Genomic DNA, 17,333 nt, shown 5'->3' with positions numbered 1-17,333 from the left:
AAGAGAGGCCCATTGGACTTGCAAACTTTATATGCCCCAATATAGGGGAATGCCAGGGCCAAAAGAATGGGAATGGGTGGGTAGGGAAGTGGGGGGCACTATGGGGGACTTTTGGGATAGCATTGGAAATGTAATTGAGGAAAATATGTAATAAAAATATTAAAAATTAAAAAAAAATGTATCCAGCTTCTGAGATAGTCGTCTATGTGGTGGACTGGTGGAGTTTATTCCACTACTAGTGTTTATTAGTAGCTCCAGGCATGGGACTTGTCACTAGAAGCCTGATTTACCCTCTGAGTCTGGCAGAGACGTGCTTTTACAAACTTCATGGGATTCCTGTGATCCTGGCGGATGATCGTACAAGTGAAGGATCATCTTCCTCCTCCTCCTCTCCCTCCTCTTCCTCCTCCTCTTCCTCTTCCTCCTCCTCTTCCTCTTCCTCCTCCTCCTCTCCCTCTTCCTCCTCCTCTCCCTCTTCCTCCTCCTCTTCCTCCTCTGTGTTACTTTTGTTGGCAACACAGGTAAAATTTAGTTCCCTTAGTGTATTGATTTCATAAGCCAGTTTGGCTGAAAAATCAGACAATTTTCTTACTAAATGGTACCCAGTTCATGTCGCAGACGCTTGGAATTAATTTAGAAGGATTTTTGTTTAGAAAAGTTGACAACTTGTAATTCTTTTTAAAAATGACTTATTGCCTTTTAAATATTTATTTTGTTTTAATTATGAATGTGTATGTATGTGTCTTAAGTTGGTGTGTAGCACATGTGTACAGGTGCCCACAGAGGTCAGAAGAGGGCATAGCATCTCCCGGAGTTGAAGTTACTGATGGTTATGAGCCACCATGTGGGTACTGGGATTAAGCCCAAGTCTTCTGCAAGAGTGGTCAGTGCTCTCAACTGCCGAATCATCTCTCTAGCCCTGACTTCTTATTCTTAGATTCCTCATTTTAACTAGAACGTGATGCATTTCTTCCCAAGTTCTTCATATTTTGCCTTTTTCTCAGTAGCTGAGAGATGGGAATTATGGGCATGGAGAGAAAGAAGGACTTGCTTGGAGATATTTCCCACATTCCCTCCTCCTGCTGGCCCAACGTAGCCTGCTTACCCCAACAAGTCAGCCTGCACCCCACGGACAAAATCCACAGTGTGACCGGGAGCCGGCCATGTATTTGTGCCTTTCCCTCTTGCTGATCCAAGCACTGTTATTTTGCTTCTTTTAAAGGACTACAGAGCGTTGTGGTTTTGCTCTGTTAATTCCAGGTGCTCAGGTTTAAGAATGTAATTTCTGGCAAATATTTCTTGAGAGCTTATGAATTGACACTGGCTTCAGAGTGGACATGCTGCCATGAAAAACAGTTACATTTCTGCCCGAGGGGAACAGGGGCTTGATTGACTCCTCCTGCTTCCTGATTCGTCAGCCCCAGGCACTTAAAGCTGATGTACTCAACATTAATAGTTCATATTCTACACTAGCTTTTTTGTATGATTTTCCATCTCTGTTTGCCTTCCTCTAATTCCTCATTTTCAGATAGACACCTGAAATCATAACAGTGTCCTTGATCTTAGTTTTGCATATGTTTATTTGACAGCAGAGTTTCATTTTTGTACACCAGTGGGGAAACATCAAAGACATGACAAATATATAGATTCTTTATGCTGCTTATCCTGAATATGAAATGGGGAAATTCTGAAATAACGTTATCAGAATTATGGTCTCAGTCTCCTATATTTTTTTAAAGAGCCTAAACAGGCCTGAGTCGCTGGGCATTCATATGTCCTTACCAAGGATAGCTTTTATAATTTTCTTTTTCTTCTAAGAGAAGAAGACTATTTGTATATTCTATGTTAGTTTATGTACTTTATGTTGCTCTCCTACTAGATTTTAAGTAAAGATGGGAACCGTACTAGTGAATTTTTCATAACTCTGACATAGAGCCTAAGAAAATCAATTTATAAGCAAGAAAGGTTGCCCTTGGCCCACTGTTTCAGTACATGCTAATTTGCCTCTGGTTCTTGTGGACCTGTGGTACTTGTATTAGATAGGTTTTGCAGTGCCATGACCAAAACGATTTAAGCTTGGAATGATTTATCTTGACTCACAGTTTGAAGGTGTTGCCCATCACATGAGTCAGGCGGGGAAGCAGGCAAGTGAGGCAGCTGGTCACATCGTATCTGCCGTCAGGAAGCAGACATGAGACATGCTGGTTCTCAGCACACTCTCTTTTGTTTAGTTGGGGACCCTAATCCATGGAATATTGCCACCTGAGTTCAGGATGGGTCATTCAGCCTTAAGTAAGCCTCTTTAGAAATGCCCCCACAAATACAGCGAGAGGCACGTCTCCTAGGTGATTCTAAATCAAGATCACGCACCAAGGTGATGTAGTCCCCAACAGTTTCCCCATAGACGCCTGTGGCAGGAAATGACTATTTCCATGTATTTTGTTAGGGTTTCATTGCTGTGAAGGGACAGCATGGCCAAAGTAACTCTTACGAAAGCAAACATTTAACTGCAGCTGGCTTACAGTTTTAGAGGTTCAGTCCATTATCATCATGGAAGCAAGAGCCAAGAGTTCTACACCTTGATCCAAAGGCAGCCAGGAGGATGCTTTGGATCACACTGGCCAGACTTGAGCATCTATATGAGACCTCAAAGCCCTGCTTCCATGGTGACACACTTTCTTTAATAAGGCCACACTTCCTCCAATAAAGCAACACCTTCTAATAGTGCCATTTCCCATGGTCAAGCATATTTAAACCACCACACCATGCCAATTGGAAGCAGAGGGGGAGGGCAGGTCCTACAGTGTCAGGTCATGACCCCAGTGGACCAGTTTCTTTCTATCACATCCCTCCTAAAGGTTCTGTTACCTCCCAATAGCACCAAAGGCCAGTGGTGGTATATATGCACACAGTCTTTAGGGAACACTTACCTAAACCACAGCAGGAATCATATCTGTTTTGTCTCCTATAGAATAAATGTATAGAACTGCCCTATCCTTCATGGGAGGCATTAATCCCATTAGCAATTTATGTTTACATTTAAGCTGATTTAATAAAAATATAATGGCCAGTTCCTAGGGAATCTTGGCTTTCTACATCGTGAGCACTCAGCTCTGTGCTGAGTGCTTCTGATGTAACGGATTCTTCAACTCTGAGCCCATCATTGTACTTCACACTGGGTAATCACAGCACTCAGGAGACTAAGAGAGGAGACACGTTGAGAGTTCAAGACCAACCTAGTGAGTTCCAGGATAGCCTGAGCTATAGAATGAGGCTCTGCCTTCTAAAACAGCCACTGCCACCACCCCACAACAACATAGGCTGGGGAGAAGGCTCAGCGTTAAGAGCACCTGTTGCTCTTGCAGAGAACAGGAGTTCAGTTCCCAGCAACAACCTCAGGCGGCTGTAGAACTCAGACGGGCACATCAGATGAGTGAATGGGTTAGGGCTTGGGTTGGCTGGTGCTGATCGATGCTGGATGAATATTGAGTACTGATTTACCAAGATCATTTTGACTTTAACTTTTTGCTGTTGGCATTGCTTAAGCCCTAGTACTGGATTGGCCATTAATGAAAACGAAATACTAGTATTTAATAGCACTTAAAAGCATAATTTGGGGCAGCCCTCTTATGGGATAACTATTGGCATCATGGCCAAGTCATTTTAAAATTTTATAAATAACTTTTATAAGTCCCACAACCATTAGAATGGCAATAAGAGGTTTTAATGGCCTCTTTAAGTTGGTAAGAATTAAGTAAAATAACACAATTTAAGTGCTTGGCACAGGAGCTAGCATACTTAAATTCTAAATAAATGAGCATTATTTGGATTAGTTTAATGAAGTGGTGAGCTGGACCTGATTTCTTCAGGCTATGCGTGTGGACGTTTTCTGCTGTTGTGTTAACTTTGAAGTTTGGGGGAAAGGTTTTCCTTCCCACAATAAAAGCCATATTTACTACTATTTATTAATAAGTAGAATATGTTCATGACTTAAAAGACTTTATTCTCTTTTTTCCTTTAGTGTGTGTGTGTGTGTGTGTTATGTTTGGTGCTACATGTATGGGAGTCTTCGCCTGGAGTTACGGGTGACTATTACTCATCCCATAAGGATGCTAAAAACCAAACTCTGGCCTTCTGCAAAAGTAGCAAGCACTCATAACCACGTGTAGGTCCCTACACAGTTTCATATGTACACAAAACGTGTTTATATACATGTATATAGTACACATAAACACACATGTATATAGAGAGTGGCAGAAGCATGGGCGAGGAGAGGGAGAGATGGAGGTGGGGAGGGAGGGAAAGAGAGAATATATTGTATTATACGTGATCTCTATTACTGTGTGGTACCTCGTTTCTTTCCCTCAGAACCTCTTCTTCCTAATTAGTCCTCGGTGGCAACACAGTCAGAGAAAATGGCACCCCTTCCTTCAGTGACCTTTAACAGACATTTACAACAGCCATGCCATATCTGGGTGGCAGCATCTCATGCCCCTCATTTCTATTCTTCAGTTCTTAGGTTCCTTCTGCCCTGTCTTTCCTGGGCCGTGGAGCATGGTGGGAGGAGCATGGTGGGTGGGGTGTGACGCATCCCATTGGAGGCCGTGTGCTCATCGGCCACTCATTTCAGCACTGACCCAATACGAGTCTTACCATCAACCATCATCACCCGCAGGAAAGGAGCCTCTCAGGCCCAGGCTAAAGTCGCATCAGTCTGTGGCCAGGCACATAAGTATTTAGAAGGCACTTTCAACAACAACGAGATCGAATAGATCCTAACTTACTGGCCTTAATTGACTTTTTTCTTCAATTGTTATGACTGCATGAATAAGTAAATGTCCCTGGAAGATTTCCTTAGGACTTAGACTGGCAGTGTGAATGCAGGGCTGTCTCCATGCTTGTTTTGGGTTAACTCCTAAAGAATGGGTTCCAAGTTTTACTCACTCCCATGGGCTTTGCCTAAGGCAAGCATGCAAGCAAGCAAGCAAACCAACAACACAGCTAATAATCAAAACCGTAAATTACCAATTCTCTACCCAAGGGTGAATGTCAGGCTTCCTTTAGACTCCTGCTCCTGCGACACGTTTAAAGCTAGGACTTATTTCCTAGAAGAGTGACGTGAGCGGATGCTTCTTCCTGAACCACCAGCCCTGTTTCACTAGGGTAGTGCTTCACTTGGGCCCTTTGGGTATTTCCTGGGGTTGGAGAGCAGTGCCTATTGACATAATAACACAAGGTAGCTCAGCATATGCCAACACATCAGCTGACTCTGACGGACACAAATGTCCTTGTGTGTTCCTTCACCCTGGTTGCTATGGCACCTTTATTTTAGTATAAACTTGTACTCATATTTCATAGTCCACCTGAGTGGCTCAGGTTCACGGTGGAGGTGACTTTTCTCCTGAACTTTCCACGAACTAATAGTTAATGTTTAAACTACCAAACTAGAGAAAATGGCAGAATTAGGGCCATAAACATATAGAAACCCAGTAGCTAGTGGGGCCCGAGAAACCCGTGGGTTTTTACAATCAATCTGGGCAGCCAGGAATATCTTTTTATGATAAATAAAGGAGATGACCCGGAAAATTAGATAAAGATGCTAGGAAATTAAAAACAAAGGAGAATGCAAGAAGAGCAGGTGCTTATTCCAAAAGCCTTTATTCTACTAGAAACAGTTAAGGAAATAAAGAAATGACAAGGCATTGCATTTCAGGTGGAAGCTAAGGGGAAGTTGTTGGTGATACCCAGCAACGCCAAGAGTGGAGAGAGAATATTAAATTACAGGGCCAGACATTGTATGTGAAAGAAGTGTCTTCACAGGAGGAATGAAAGTCCCAGAGGGAAGTAGACACTAGATTTTCTCTGCCTAACACAAAATCTTTCTAACAAATGTTCGGATGCTTCTAATTGTGTCCGACACGATTTCCTTAATTCAGTCTCATTCAGTTTTGATCTGACTGTGATTTGCTCTCAGTGGTACTAATCTCACGTCCCCTGCAGCCTCACCACGGATGACTTTCTGTAGCAGAAGTCCTTCTTCAGGGATCATAGTGGAGGGGTGCCTGGCCAGCCCTGTCCTCCACACCTGACTCAGCCTCAGGGCCTAGGGAAGGGGGGTCTTCAGACCCAGTGCCTGGGCCTTCCCAGCTTCAGGGTGTCACCCTGCATTCTGTCTGCCTGTTCCAGGTACTGCTAACCATCCTTGGATGTCTCTCTCCCTCAGTGTGCATTATGAAGTCTTTATCTTGCCTGCCTTCAGTTCTGTTGGTTTTGGAAGCTGTTTTGCTTTCTAGACCAATTCTTGCTTAGTTCTTCTTGAATCTTGTACTCTGCTCTCTTTGCAGTATGTGTGTGTGTGTGTTGTGTGTGTGTTGTGTGTGTTGTGTGTGTGTGGTGTGTGTTGTGTTTTGTGTATTGTTTGTGTGTCTGAGTGTGTGTGACTGTGTATGTGTGTTTCTGTATGTGTGTTTACGTTTATGTCATGTGTGTATATTCACACAGAAGCCAGAAAAGGGTATCAGATCTCCTGGAGCTGGAGTTACACACATTGTGAGAAGCCTGTTTTGAGTCTAGAATTGGTTCATCTGGAACAAATAGCAAGTGCACTTAAAAAATTAATTTTATTATTTTTAAATATAAATGTGTATGCTTGTGTCGGCGGGGTGGTAAGTGTATGTGATTTCCCACAGAGGCCAGAGGCAGGAGGTATTGGACAACCACACCCTCCCCTAACCTGAAGCCACCTGACGTTTGTGCTGAATGCTGGCTACCACACTCAGGTCCTCTGGAAGAGAAGGAAACTCAGTTGTGAGCCATCTCTCTGGCCTGCAGCGAACCCTGATAACTGCAGAGACATTGCTCTAGCCCCCGAATCCTTTCTCTTACTCCCTCCCACGAGCATTCCTTCATGAGATAAGAACATTTTAGAGGACCTGTTGGCAGCTCTTGGTTAGCAGCGAATCCAGGAAACTGCTTTAGGATTGATTTGTCTTCTTAGTGGGAAGAGAACTTGGGCCTCCCCTGTACCTCCTAGCCAAAGTTAAAGTGACCTTTTTCTTTCTCTCTCTTTCTCAGTTCATTTTAACTACCAGTGTCCTAACCACTGAACTTAGAGGCCTTCATCCATTTTTTTTAATGTATTGAGAATTATTTTGTGTATTTGTGTATTCATTGACAGACCGTTTATGCTATAGTGTATAGGTATGTGAAGGTGTGGGGGTATATGTACATGCCATGGTGTGTGTATGGGGGTTGGGGTATAGATGTGGTTGTAAGTAAGTGTATAGGGGTATGTGTGTGTGAGTGTGTGTGTGTGTTTTGTATGTAGGGGTGGGGTCGGGTGTAAGTGTGGATATAAATGTGGTTGTAAGTACTGGGCTGTGTTTGTATGTGTGTGTGGGAGGATGTTTGTGTACATGCTGTGGGGTGTGTATGGGTAAGTGGGTGTGGTATATAAGGGGAGGGATTATAGGTGTGGGTGTAAGTACTGCTGTGTGTGTGTGTATGTGTGTGTGTGTGTGTGTGTGGTGTCTTGATAACTCTTGCCTGCCTGACAGTTGTCAGTGTTCCCCTTTCCTGGTGTGTTCCAGGGAGCAAACAGAGGCTGACAGGCTTGAGGGGCAAGCACATTTACCTGCTGAGACATCTCACTGGTCCCATACTAATTTCTAATAGCACATTGAGACACCTTGATGATTGAAAATAAAGGAAAAAAATATTTGAAAACATGTATTTCTGTCTTTGTGAGTACAGTATCAAGGCACAGAATGATCTGGAAAGGGAGTCATCAACATGACTCAAAAGTTTCACATACTTGCTGCTGTGGACTTAGAATGTTAGACTCGGTGACCTCAGCACACCGTGATAGCTGCAGTTCTGCTCTTCGAGTGAGTGGGGCCCGGTATAGCCACGGTGCCAGCAGCTGTCACTGTGCTGCTGAGAAGGGACAGACTGTTGTAGCTGGCCACCCATTCTCTCAGAATATCCAGCACCTCAGCAGGAAGGCAGGCAGGAAGAGATGAACCCAAACCATGAAGACTTCTCTCCTTTTGGTTTTGCAGTGCTAGAGGCCGAATCCATGCTATGCTCCTCCACCATCGGACTATACTCCTTACCTGGACACAGCATCTTCTTATATGATATATGGGATGTGTTCTGGGGTGATGTGTACATCTGCATTAGGCTACTGTATAAAACCTTATTAACGGTCTTAATAAAGACAGAATTTCATTGCTTTGGCAAAAGGAGACTGTGACCTAGTCATAAGAGTTTCAGCTGTGCCTTGAATCCCAGCACTCGGGAGGCAGAGGCAGGCGGATTTCTGAGTTCGAGGCCAGCCTGGTCTACAGAGTGAGTTCCAGGACAGCCAGGGCTATACAGAGAAACCCTGTCTCAAAAAACAAAACAAAACAAAAAAAAAAAGAGTTTTAAAGTGAAATCACCTTAGGGGAATACACTTAGGACTTAGAAACATGGAAAGATTTCCGAACACCAGCGGCTGGAAGACGCCAGGAGCTCTTTGTAGGTTTGATCATTTGTAAGGATATGCTGTGCAATCCAGGTGACGTAACTCACGCCTGCGATCCCAACAGTTGGGGGATTTCTGTAGCATTGAGTTCAGGATTAGCCTGGGCTACATACTGAGTTTCAGGTCAGCGTGGGCTGCAGAGGTAGAAAACTGTCGCTTGCTTTGTGAAGCACTGATGAGCACAGGGAACTGAAGCTGAACCCTCTGTAGTATAGTGTTCACCACTAATGTCCCTTGCTCTAAGTGTGGGTCTAAACCTGTGGGTTGTGACCCATTTAGGGGTCGTGTTATCAGATAACCTATATACCAGATGTTTATAGGATGATTCATAACAGTAGCAAAATTAAAGTTATGAAATAGCTATAAAATAATTGTATGCTTAGGGGTCACCATATCAGGAGGACCTGTGTTAAAGGGTCGCGGCATTAGGAAGGTTGAGAACTTATGCTAAGATCAATCATGCCGAAAGGGAAAGATAAATAGCAAATGTTACTTCTCACCTGTGGCTAAAGTGCCTCTCACAGTGCCTGTAAAAGCCTATGACTTGCTCTCTTAGAATCCAGTGACACATCAGAATGGGATACGAATTCAGACTTGTCCATCTCCTTAAGAACTTCTTGGAGCATGAATCGCTGCCTTCCCATGCTCCCTGTGTCCATCAGACCCCGATAGCTCTTCATTTGTTTACCTTTTTGAGGGAAAATGTTGAGCTGTACAAATGTAGTCAATGTCACTGCCAGGGGAAAAAAGTGGCGCCTAACAGTAAAAACGTGGCACATGAGATCTCTGGTGACATTTGATATGCAGTGCTCAATGAAGCGAGTCACTGGAGGAGTCTCTGCAGTAGACCTCATGGCTGGTCAATGAATACTAGGCTTCAAGGTTGATAACAGGAGGCAGACATTGAGAAAAAGTGTTGGGGGATGAGTTGTGGCGAGCGGGGTGACCTTCCTCTCTATTTCTCGCTCCTAAGTACTGGTCCCCAGTATGCTTATGGCTAGAAAAGGAATTATCACAAAGTCTCTGCTTTGTCTTCTCCTGGTTGAAGAAGACCCCGGAGACCTCCTGCCTCCTTAGGAATCGGAACAGCAGAATCTTTCTTTCACTCCTGGAATTGTTGAGCTTCTTAGATGAAGCTTCCTTCTTAAAATTCTGCTCGTCCTGTGGTACCGCTCGCTGAGGTCTTTTGTTCAGGGTTGGGTCTTGCCCATGCCCTGGTTCTCCTGACTGCTTTTTTTTGAAAATTGGTATTCCGTCCCTAAGTGCAGAACTAAAGTATAGCCCCGTTCCTTTCTGAATCTCTTGAAACAGGTCTTTCACAGGAGAGAAATAATTGGGTTTCTAGCCAATGGAGCGGAGCTCTTTTTTATTCATTTATTTCCGCTTAATTAATAAAGACACAGAATAAAGAAAGAAATGGGTGAGGATAGAATAATCTCCCACGGAAGAAAATTCTAAAAATCGGTGAAGGCACCCCCTCCTTGAGTTGTGGAGTCTTTCTGTGAAGCAAGACAGTAACTTCCTGTTACTAGCCTTGAAGGCTGGTATTCAGTACTCTGCTTTGACCCACAGAGTGGCTACTTTTCTAGAGCCACACAATGGGAAGGAGGGAAGCCACTTAACAGTGGGAACCCAGGAAAGACCCGAGTCCATGACTGATGTGACCACAAGTGACAAACCACAAGCCAGTACTGTTGATGTGATGAGATGAAGCCAACATGGCACATCTCTGTGTCTCCTGTGGTTGAGAGAAGCTCTACAGACTCTGAAAGGAGTGAGAATCACTGGGATGGGTTGGCATGTATATGTTGCCATTTGGACATTGACAGGGAAAGCCTTCAGACCTGTCAAAGGAAGCTTGGCCTACAGATCGTGCTTTTCCCATAGAGTCAAGTGAAAGAGCCTGTGTTGTCTTAAGGCAGTTTGTAATAAGCTCTTTCTGGTAGACCCAAGAGTCTCATAGAGTCCAAAAGCTAAGGGGAGTGGGGAGATATCTGTCTACAGGAGCCAGGACATGTAAGGACTAGGCATGACACAATGCTGCGGAGCTTATCCTGGAACAGACAGAGAGACATGGGGTCAATAACACACTCAGGTCTTGGCTTCCGTGAGCAATTGACGCTGGTTTGCTGGCATTTACCAAGGAGTATGCTAATGTAATATTAGCAATAGGGCAATGGTGGATAGCAGAACTCTGTGGACTAGTATGTCTTATAACTCTCCTGTAAAGCAAAACTTATGTTAAAAATGTAAGGTTTATTTTATAATCACAATAAATCTACAGTTTACGTAGACTTTAATTAAAGTTCCCAGAACCTTGTGTGGGTTAGGCAAGCACTCTAACAATAACTTACACTCCTAACTCTAAGATAATTTTTTTATTTGTTTTAAGATAGAGTATGGCTATGTTGTCCACACTGTTCTTGAACTGTCTAGAGCCCAGACAGACTTTGAACTTTCAGTTTCCCTGTATTCCCAGTCCAGGATTCAGCTTTTAAGTTTATAGTAAAACTCTTGGTGGGTGGTGTCAGAAAGTTTTGGTAGAAATTGGTGTAGGTAGCACACGCCTTTAATCTCAGTACTCATCAGACAAGTGGGTCTCTTCGGTCTACACAGTGAGTTCCAGGCTAGCAGATATGGTGAGGACGGAAACAAACCGAAAACCAAACCAAATCAACCAACCAACCAAACAAAACCCCCAAGTTTTTCTAGGCATTGTTCCATGTCTTTTAGTTAAAACCATAAACACTGATGACAGACCCCCTTCTCGGTTATGTCTTCGACTGAGATATTTAATCACATTGAAATCAAGATACCCCAAGATTCCCTGTCAAATTCAGAGAAGCGCTTCAAATCACAAAGAAGGTCATGGCATTTAGAGAAGCTCACTGGGCTGAGAGCTGCTAGCTTCATCATGGAACAAGACTGGGTAGGTGAGATTTTTTTCAGTCATGACTGAAAACTGACACCAGCCTCAATGGAGGGCGAAGGAGAGGAACTCTGAAATTGCGGCTGTTTCTAACCTAGGATTCTGTCAAGTTTCTACTATGGCTTTAGCTTGTCTGCTTCATCTGACTGCAACCTGTTCTCTCTTCTTTGAGTGGCGTTTCTTTGACGGAAAGCGGCTTCCTTAGTGATGCTCTCTGGATTTTGTCCCTTGTCACTCTTCCCTTGGCAATCACAAGAAAAGTTCTAACACCTATGACTTGAGAAATGTGTTTCATGTGTCTACTTAAATGAGACACTTGGCAGCTATTGTGATGAACCAGTTTCCTGTACCCTTCAGGAGAAGGAAACTGGTATCCTTAACTGCATTTGCAAGTCCAGTCCATAGCAGGATACTGATAGTGAAAAAGAAAACACCTCTGTTACCTGTGTGAGCCGATCTCTCTTAACTTCCATCTGGGTGCTACCTAGGCGTTAGATTGAGCCTATCTTTAAAACCCTGCAGGAAGAACAGCAACACACTGTTTTCTTTGGAACGCTAGAGTTCTGTGCTGCCTATGTTTAGACATCTGAAGCCCCCATGTGGAATGCCACATGACCACAGTGACAAGTGAGACTACAGCGGCCCAGTGGGAAGACTTTCTATATTTGAAATTCAGTTTAGCAAATTGACATTTCTCTGTCCCCTTCTCTAACGTCCTCCGAGAATCTTACAGACTGCTCTTTTAAAACAGAACACAAGCCACGCATTTATTAGGCTCCTAGGAAGAGCCAAACAGGGGAGAGGGGATGCCCTGGGGGCTACCACTTTTCAGTAAAACCAGCTGCTGTGGTTTTGAAATGCAAACCAGATCAAAATCCGCCCAAGGCTGGGAGGTTTCATTTATATTCTGAATGAACCAGTCAACTGTGAGAGAGCAAGCCTTCCCCCTTTCTCTCTCTTTCTCTCTTTTCTAAAGAAAACTTTTGAAGAAACTTTTGTCTCCCTCACTTGCAACAGCAGCCCCACAGAGAGAATCCTCTCTGTTTAGACAGGCTTAATTGACTTGCCACTTGCTGCAGGCACACAGCGGGGGATTCCTGTGTGGCTAATGCCTCACCCCCAGCCCAGTCCCTCTAGCTCTGAATTGCTATTCCGAACCTGGAAGACACCAACCAGGTGTGCTAGCTGGTGCTCTGGAGTCTTCTGAGAGCAAACTTGGAGATACTGGGGGAGTTTTGTGAACTGCCAAATCTCTGACAGCTTGGGAGGGGATTTACTGCTGTGTCAAGGTTGTACGGCTCAAAACTGAAAACTGAAGGCAATAGAAATGGAAACAGATACCTAGGTTCCATTTCCGAAGAAGCATACTCACCTAATATAGGCGTAAATATCCATGTGTGTTCCCGTGTGCGAGTGCATTTATGTGTACCAGAGGATGTTTGAGTTTGTGCAGGCGGAGGGCACAGGTCACCCTCCCATGTCATTCCTCAAGTACCGTGTACCTTGTTTTTCTGAGAGCCATTTAACCTTTTACCTGGTACTAAGCAAGCCACAGGGGTCTGGTTCGTTCACCTTCCCAGTGCTGGGATTGCAGGCACACGCCCTTTGTCCTGCTGTCTCTCTCATGGCTTCACCTGGGTCTACATGCTTGCTGGGCAAGAACTGTCTGGCTTTCACACCGCCCTGCAGCACGCGGTGCAGAGGTGGTGTTCATTCTGTAGGGGAACCCCCTGCTCAGTAGTCCTTGGGTGAAAACTCTTGGGGACTTGGAACCAAATTAATACAAGAGCTGAAGAGCAAGTGAAGAACATAAGGGTTTTAAAAATAACTTTAAGACACCCAAGGTTTCCACAGAGTGGAGTCAGAAGAAGCCGACCCAAGCATGATGCTTTTATATGCTTCAGACAGAAGAAGACCAGCAACACTGTGCAGAAAGCTGGGCAGGTGTGTGGGGCGGGGCAGTAAATTCCAGTGGTGTTACTGAGAGATAATGTGAGGTGACACTAACTGCTCCTTTCTGTTGCTTACTTAAGTTCACTGTAGTGCCCTGTGTCAGTCTCTGGTGCTCAAGGCTGTCCCCCAGCCTCCTATGTTAAGAACACCCCTCCCAGAAGGAAGGGCCGCTGTGGTTGGCTGCATGTAGGAAAATGTCATCACAGGGTCTCCCGTGGAGTTGACTTCCTCTCAGGGATGCAGCTTGTGAATGGTGTAACCGTTTGGTGTGCCTTGAGATGCCACTCCTCTCACTTTCCCAATTCCTCTATCTAAATGCTTGTCTCCAAGCAGTAGACTGATTTGAAAACACAATTGGGAAACTGGAATTCACTTTAGTGCTTGGAGGAGCCTATACATTCTAACCCTTGTTTAAGAGCAAAGTCAAGTGCCCGTCCTTCCAAAAAGTGTGTTGTGGTTTTTCTTCCACAAAACTCTACTGGATTTTGAGTGGAGCCCATCAAAGCGAGACTTAATTACTTACTGTCAGTCTGTAGAAATTAGTGCTGTCCCTTTAAGATCACATACTCTTTGGAAAGAAGGACTTGGGCTTCTCTGACTTCTTTCTTGCCTTGGACAAGTATTTAATGGATGCCTATTGAGTGCCAAGTGTCCTCCGAGTGTTTGAACAACAGCGGTCTCAAACAAGAGTCCAGGCCTTTTGAGAACCAATAGTCTGGTGAAGGCAGGAACTAGCACACACAGGAAAGGCTTCAGCTGTTGTGGGGACTCGGAAGGTTTGTTTGTACTGTGGGGAGTATCTGATAATGCGCTTGTATTTACTCAGGAGGGTCAATAAGAGCTCCACAAGGACATTGTGACTGATTGAACCGAGATGAAAGAATGAGGAAGAATTGGCCAGAAATTACTGAGTCTTGGATATGATTTCTTTAATGTCCTTCTGATCTGAAACATTCCCCTCTTATAGGCTCCCATGCTAACCTAAACTATCCCTCACAACAGCAAGTGCATTTTATGAATCTGTATTTATCCAGTAAGGGTCTGTTCTTATCCCCGGGCTTGTGGCCGTGTGGCTGAGGCCATATCATTTGTTCACCACAGGAGTCCTCATACCTGCCTTAGCCCTACTACCGCTCAGTGTTCTATAACTATCTTCATTTCCCACCCAGACTCTGGTCTCACAGCAATGCTAGGGTGTGTGTGTATCCTCCCTCAAGGTTGACTGGAAATAGCAATCCATTGAAAGGACACAGAAAACAAAACCGGAAAAACAAAATGGAAATCAGGGTGGGTTAGTGACAATTTAAAAGAATTTATAAATTATTCATTCTTATTCTTCTTACTATTGTGTGCATTCCATGGAGATCAGAGGTCATCTTTTGGGAGTTAGCTCTCTCCTTCCACCATAGGTTCCAGGGATAGAACTCTGGTCCTTGAGAGTATATAACAGTGGTTTGGTTTTTTTGTTTGTTTGTTTTTTTCTACCTGCTAAGCCTTCTCTCCCACTCATTTGAGGGAAATCTGTTCCATTTAAAAAAAGCGGTCAAAATGGTTTTTGAAGTTTAATTCTAGGTATTGATTTTGACAATTACCTTCCCATGAGACATAAAAGGGATGTGTAAGTAAACACTGCCTTAAAATATGAATCAAAATGTGTTAAAGAAACAAATAAGATGTGAAATGTGCCATGAAGGGAGAGAGAGAGAAAAGGAGAGAAAGCTAGATGCATGGCAAACTACAGAGCTAGGGTGGCCATTGACCAGGCTTTGGATTGGTCACATCGGACTTGATCTGACGTCATTTCTGTGCTAGGGATTGAACCCAGGGGCTAAGCATGAACTCTTCTCGGTTATCTTTAAAGGCTCTGGCTTTCCTCTGGGTACTTTTCTGTGTTTTATACACGTTTTCATTAAATTGAGTCTACATTACTTTTATAATGAGGTAACAGGCTAACATCTTACAGAGTTGACAGGTAATACAAGCAGAAAATAGAATTGCACACTTCGTGTAGATGGTTTCAGAGTCCGTTGTAGGTTTTTCTTTAACTCGCTAAATTAGCTTATAGTTTGTATACTAGATTTAAAACCCAGCTGCGTCTTTGTTCATGTGCCCATGTATTCCTGTGCGCCTGAGTGCTTGAAGGCGGAGACCCTTATGTTTGCCTTTCTAGGGTAACTGGCAGTAAACCCCAGATGTCCTGACTCATTTATTACCCTTGACCTGTGTGCCTTTCTATTTTTAGAACAGAGGCGTGAGAGCCGGCATGAATGGTCATATGTCTAACCACTCCAGTGGGTATGGAGTCTACCCTTCTCAACTGAAGTAAGTCAAGAGGTGCATGTGTAATTTGGGGCAGACTTTGATGTGCTGGTGTTTGCTTAGTTTAGTGAGATGTTCTTATTCTGAAACACAGACTAACCTGGAACTTTCTGTGTAGTCAGGTCTAACCTTGATTTTACAATCCTTCCCTCCCAAGGGATAATGTTTCAATCATGTATCACTAAGCCTCGCTAGTTTAAAATACATTTTTAATGAAAATACTACTTACCTCTTTTTCAACCCATTCCTAATTCATTCAGAAGTGGTCTCCTTTTTATTACTAACCCATGTTATTACCAAAAACGATTATTTTCAAACATCCAGAAAACACTAGCCCTGAGGAAACTGTCATGTCATTGGAAGGTATTATAGGTTGGAATTTTATGTCTTGCTATCTTTTGTCATCAAGTATGTATTATACTTCAGAGCTTTGGGTGTCTCTGGAACATTCTGTTGTTATTTGTATAGAGCTTTACGTTATTTGTAAAAGTTCAAGAGCATTTAGTGTATACTATATAGGTATTTGCCATTGTATACAACAACACAGGACAAAGACAAGATGCCTCACCCCACCCCCAACCCCCACCCCCACCCCCGTATCAGTTGAAACCACAGGCCCAAGTTGAGTGTCTGTTACCTTCTGTGGCCAGAACAATATGGCTTTCTCATATCCACCATTGTGACATATACTCCACTGGACATTTGTTAGATAATATTTACTGTATGTAGGGAACTACATTTAATTATAAAACAGGATGTAAGCCATCTTCTTTACTTCTCTGGTTATTCCTCTGTCCTGGGCATGCCACATCAAGTGACTGCTCCATCATTCTCTACTCATTCTGGAGTTAGTTCTCCACCTCCTGGTTCCAAGATTGATGCTCCACCTGCCAACCAGTGTCTTCCTGTTATCCTGAATTCTCCTTGAATGTCAATGTGGTAGGAAAATCTTATATATCCTGATTTTAGAAAAATCAGTCATTCCTTGATAGTGGATGTCAAGTTCATTAATTTTATTCAGGTATTGGTCTGTTGTGATTCTTCTGATTGCTTGTCTTATGGATAGTACCTACCCGCTCTTCCTATCCTCTCTGTTCTAGGTTTTGAACCTTAATAAATATTTACTGATTAAATGGGAACAAACCAGTGTTTATATCACTGTTTATAATGACTGTTTATAACACTGTTTATCAGTGTTTATAACATCAGCAAAAGAGGCCAGTTATATGACAAAGCAGGTTAGATTTACCAATGATATTTTATTTAGATTAAGAAAACAGTATTTATTCTACTATAGCTGCCGTCACCGGGGAACTGTAACAACAATGTCAGACAGAATGGGAGCAAGGGTCTGTATTCTAATAAGGTGGAGGCAAGCCCTGTTGAATTCTCTGCTGTAGTCCTTACTGGGCATTGAGGGTTGCCTGAGGCTGGCACTGTAGTCCTCAGTGGCACCACCTGATTTATATTTCTGTTTATTCATGACTCACCTGAGCAGAAACTTGCTCCTATTGGCTAGCTACTTCAGCTAGCGTAAACTCAGTATGTTTTGAAGAAAACAGTTGGTGCTTATAGCACATCAACATTTCAAAGTCTTGGTTCTGA

The 17,333-nt window shown here is 43.5% G+C and overlaps 1 protein-coding gene across 6 annotated transcripts in view; it reads left to right on the top strand.

Annotated features, from left to right (window-relative positions):
- The window catches only part of Eps8 (epidermal growth factor receptor pathway substrate 8), a 173,621-nt gene that overhangs the window by 93,807 nt on the left and 62,481 nt on the right, over positions 1-17,333 (top strand). For 4 of the 6 annotated variants that reach the window (XM_021164455.2, XM_029478486.1, XM_029478487.1 and 1 more), the window contains one exon: positions 15,652-15,731. The exons of 1 other annotated variant lie outside the window; for it this stretch is intronic. In XM_021164455.2, the coding sequence (XP_021020114.1) occupies positions 15,673-15,731 (59 nt within the window). In that variant the 5' untranslated portion in view covers positions 15,652-15,672. The remainder of the gene's footprint in view (positions 1-15,651; positions 15,732-17,333) is intronic. One more of the 6 variants, XM_029478489.1, reaches the window with a different exon arrangement.

The sequence above is a fragment of the Mus caroli genome, chromosome 6 (assembly GCF_900094665.2).
Source record: "Mus caroli chromosome 6, CAROLI_EIJ_v1.1, whole genome shotgun sequence".
Classification (NCBI taxonomy): domain Eukaryota; kingdom Metazoa; phylum Chordata; class Mammalia; order Rodentia; family Muridae; genus Mus; species Mus caroli.
Note: the sequence above shows the minus strand (reverse complement) of the source record. Positions and strands in the feature narration are given on the sequence as shown.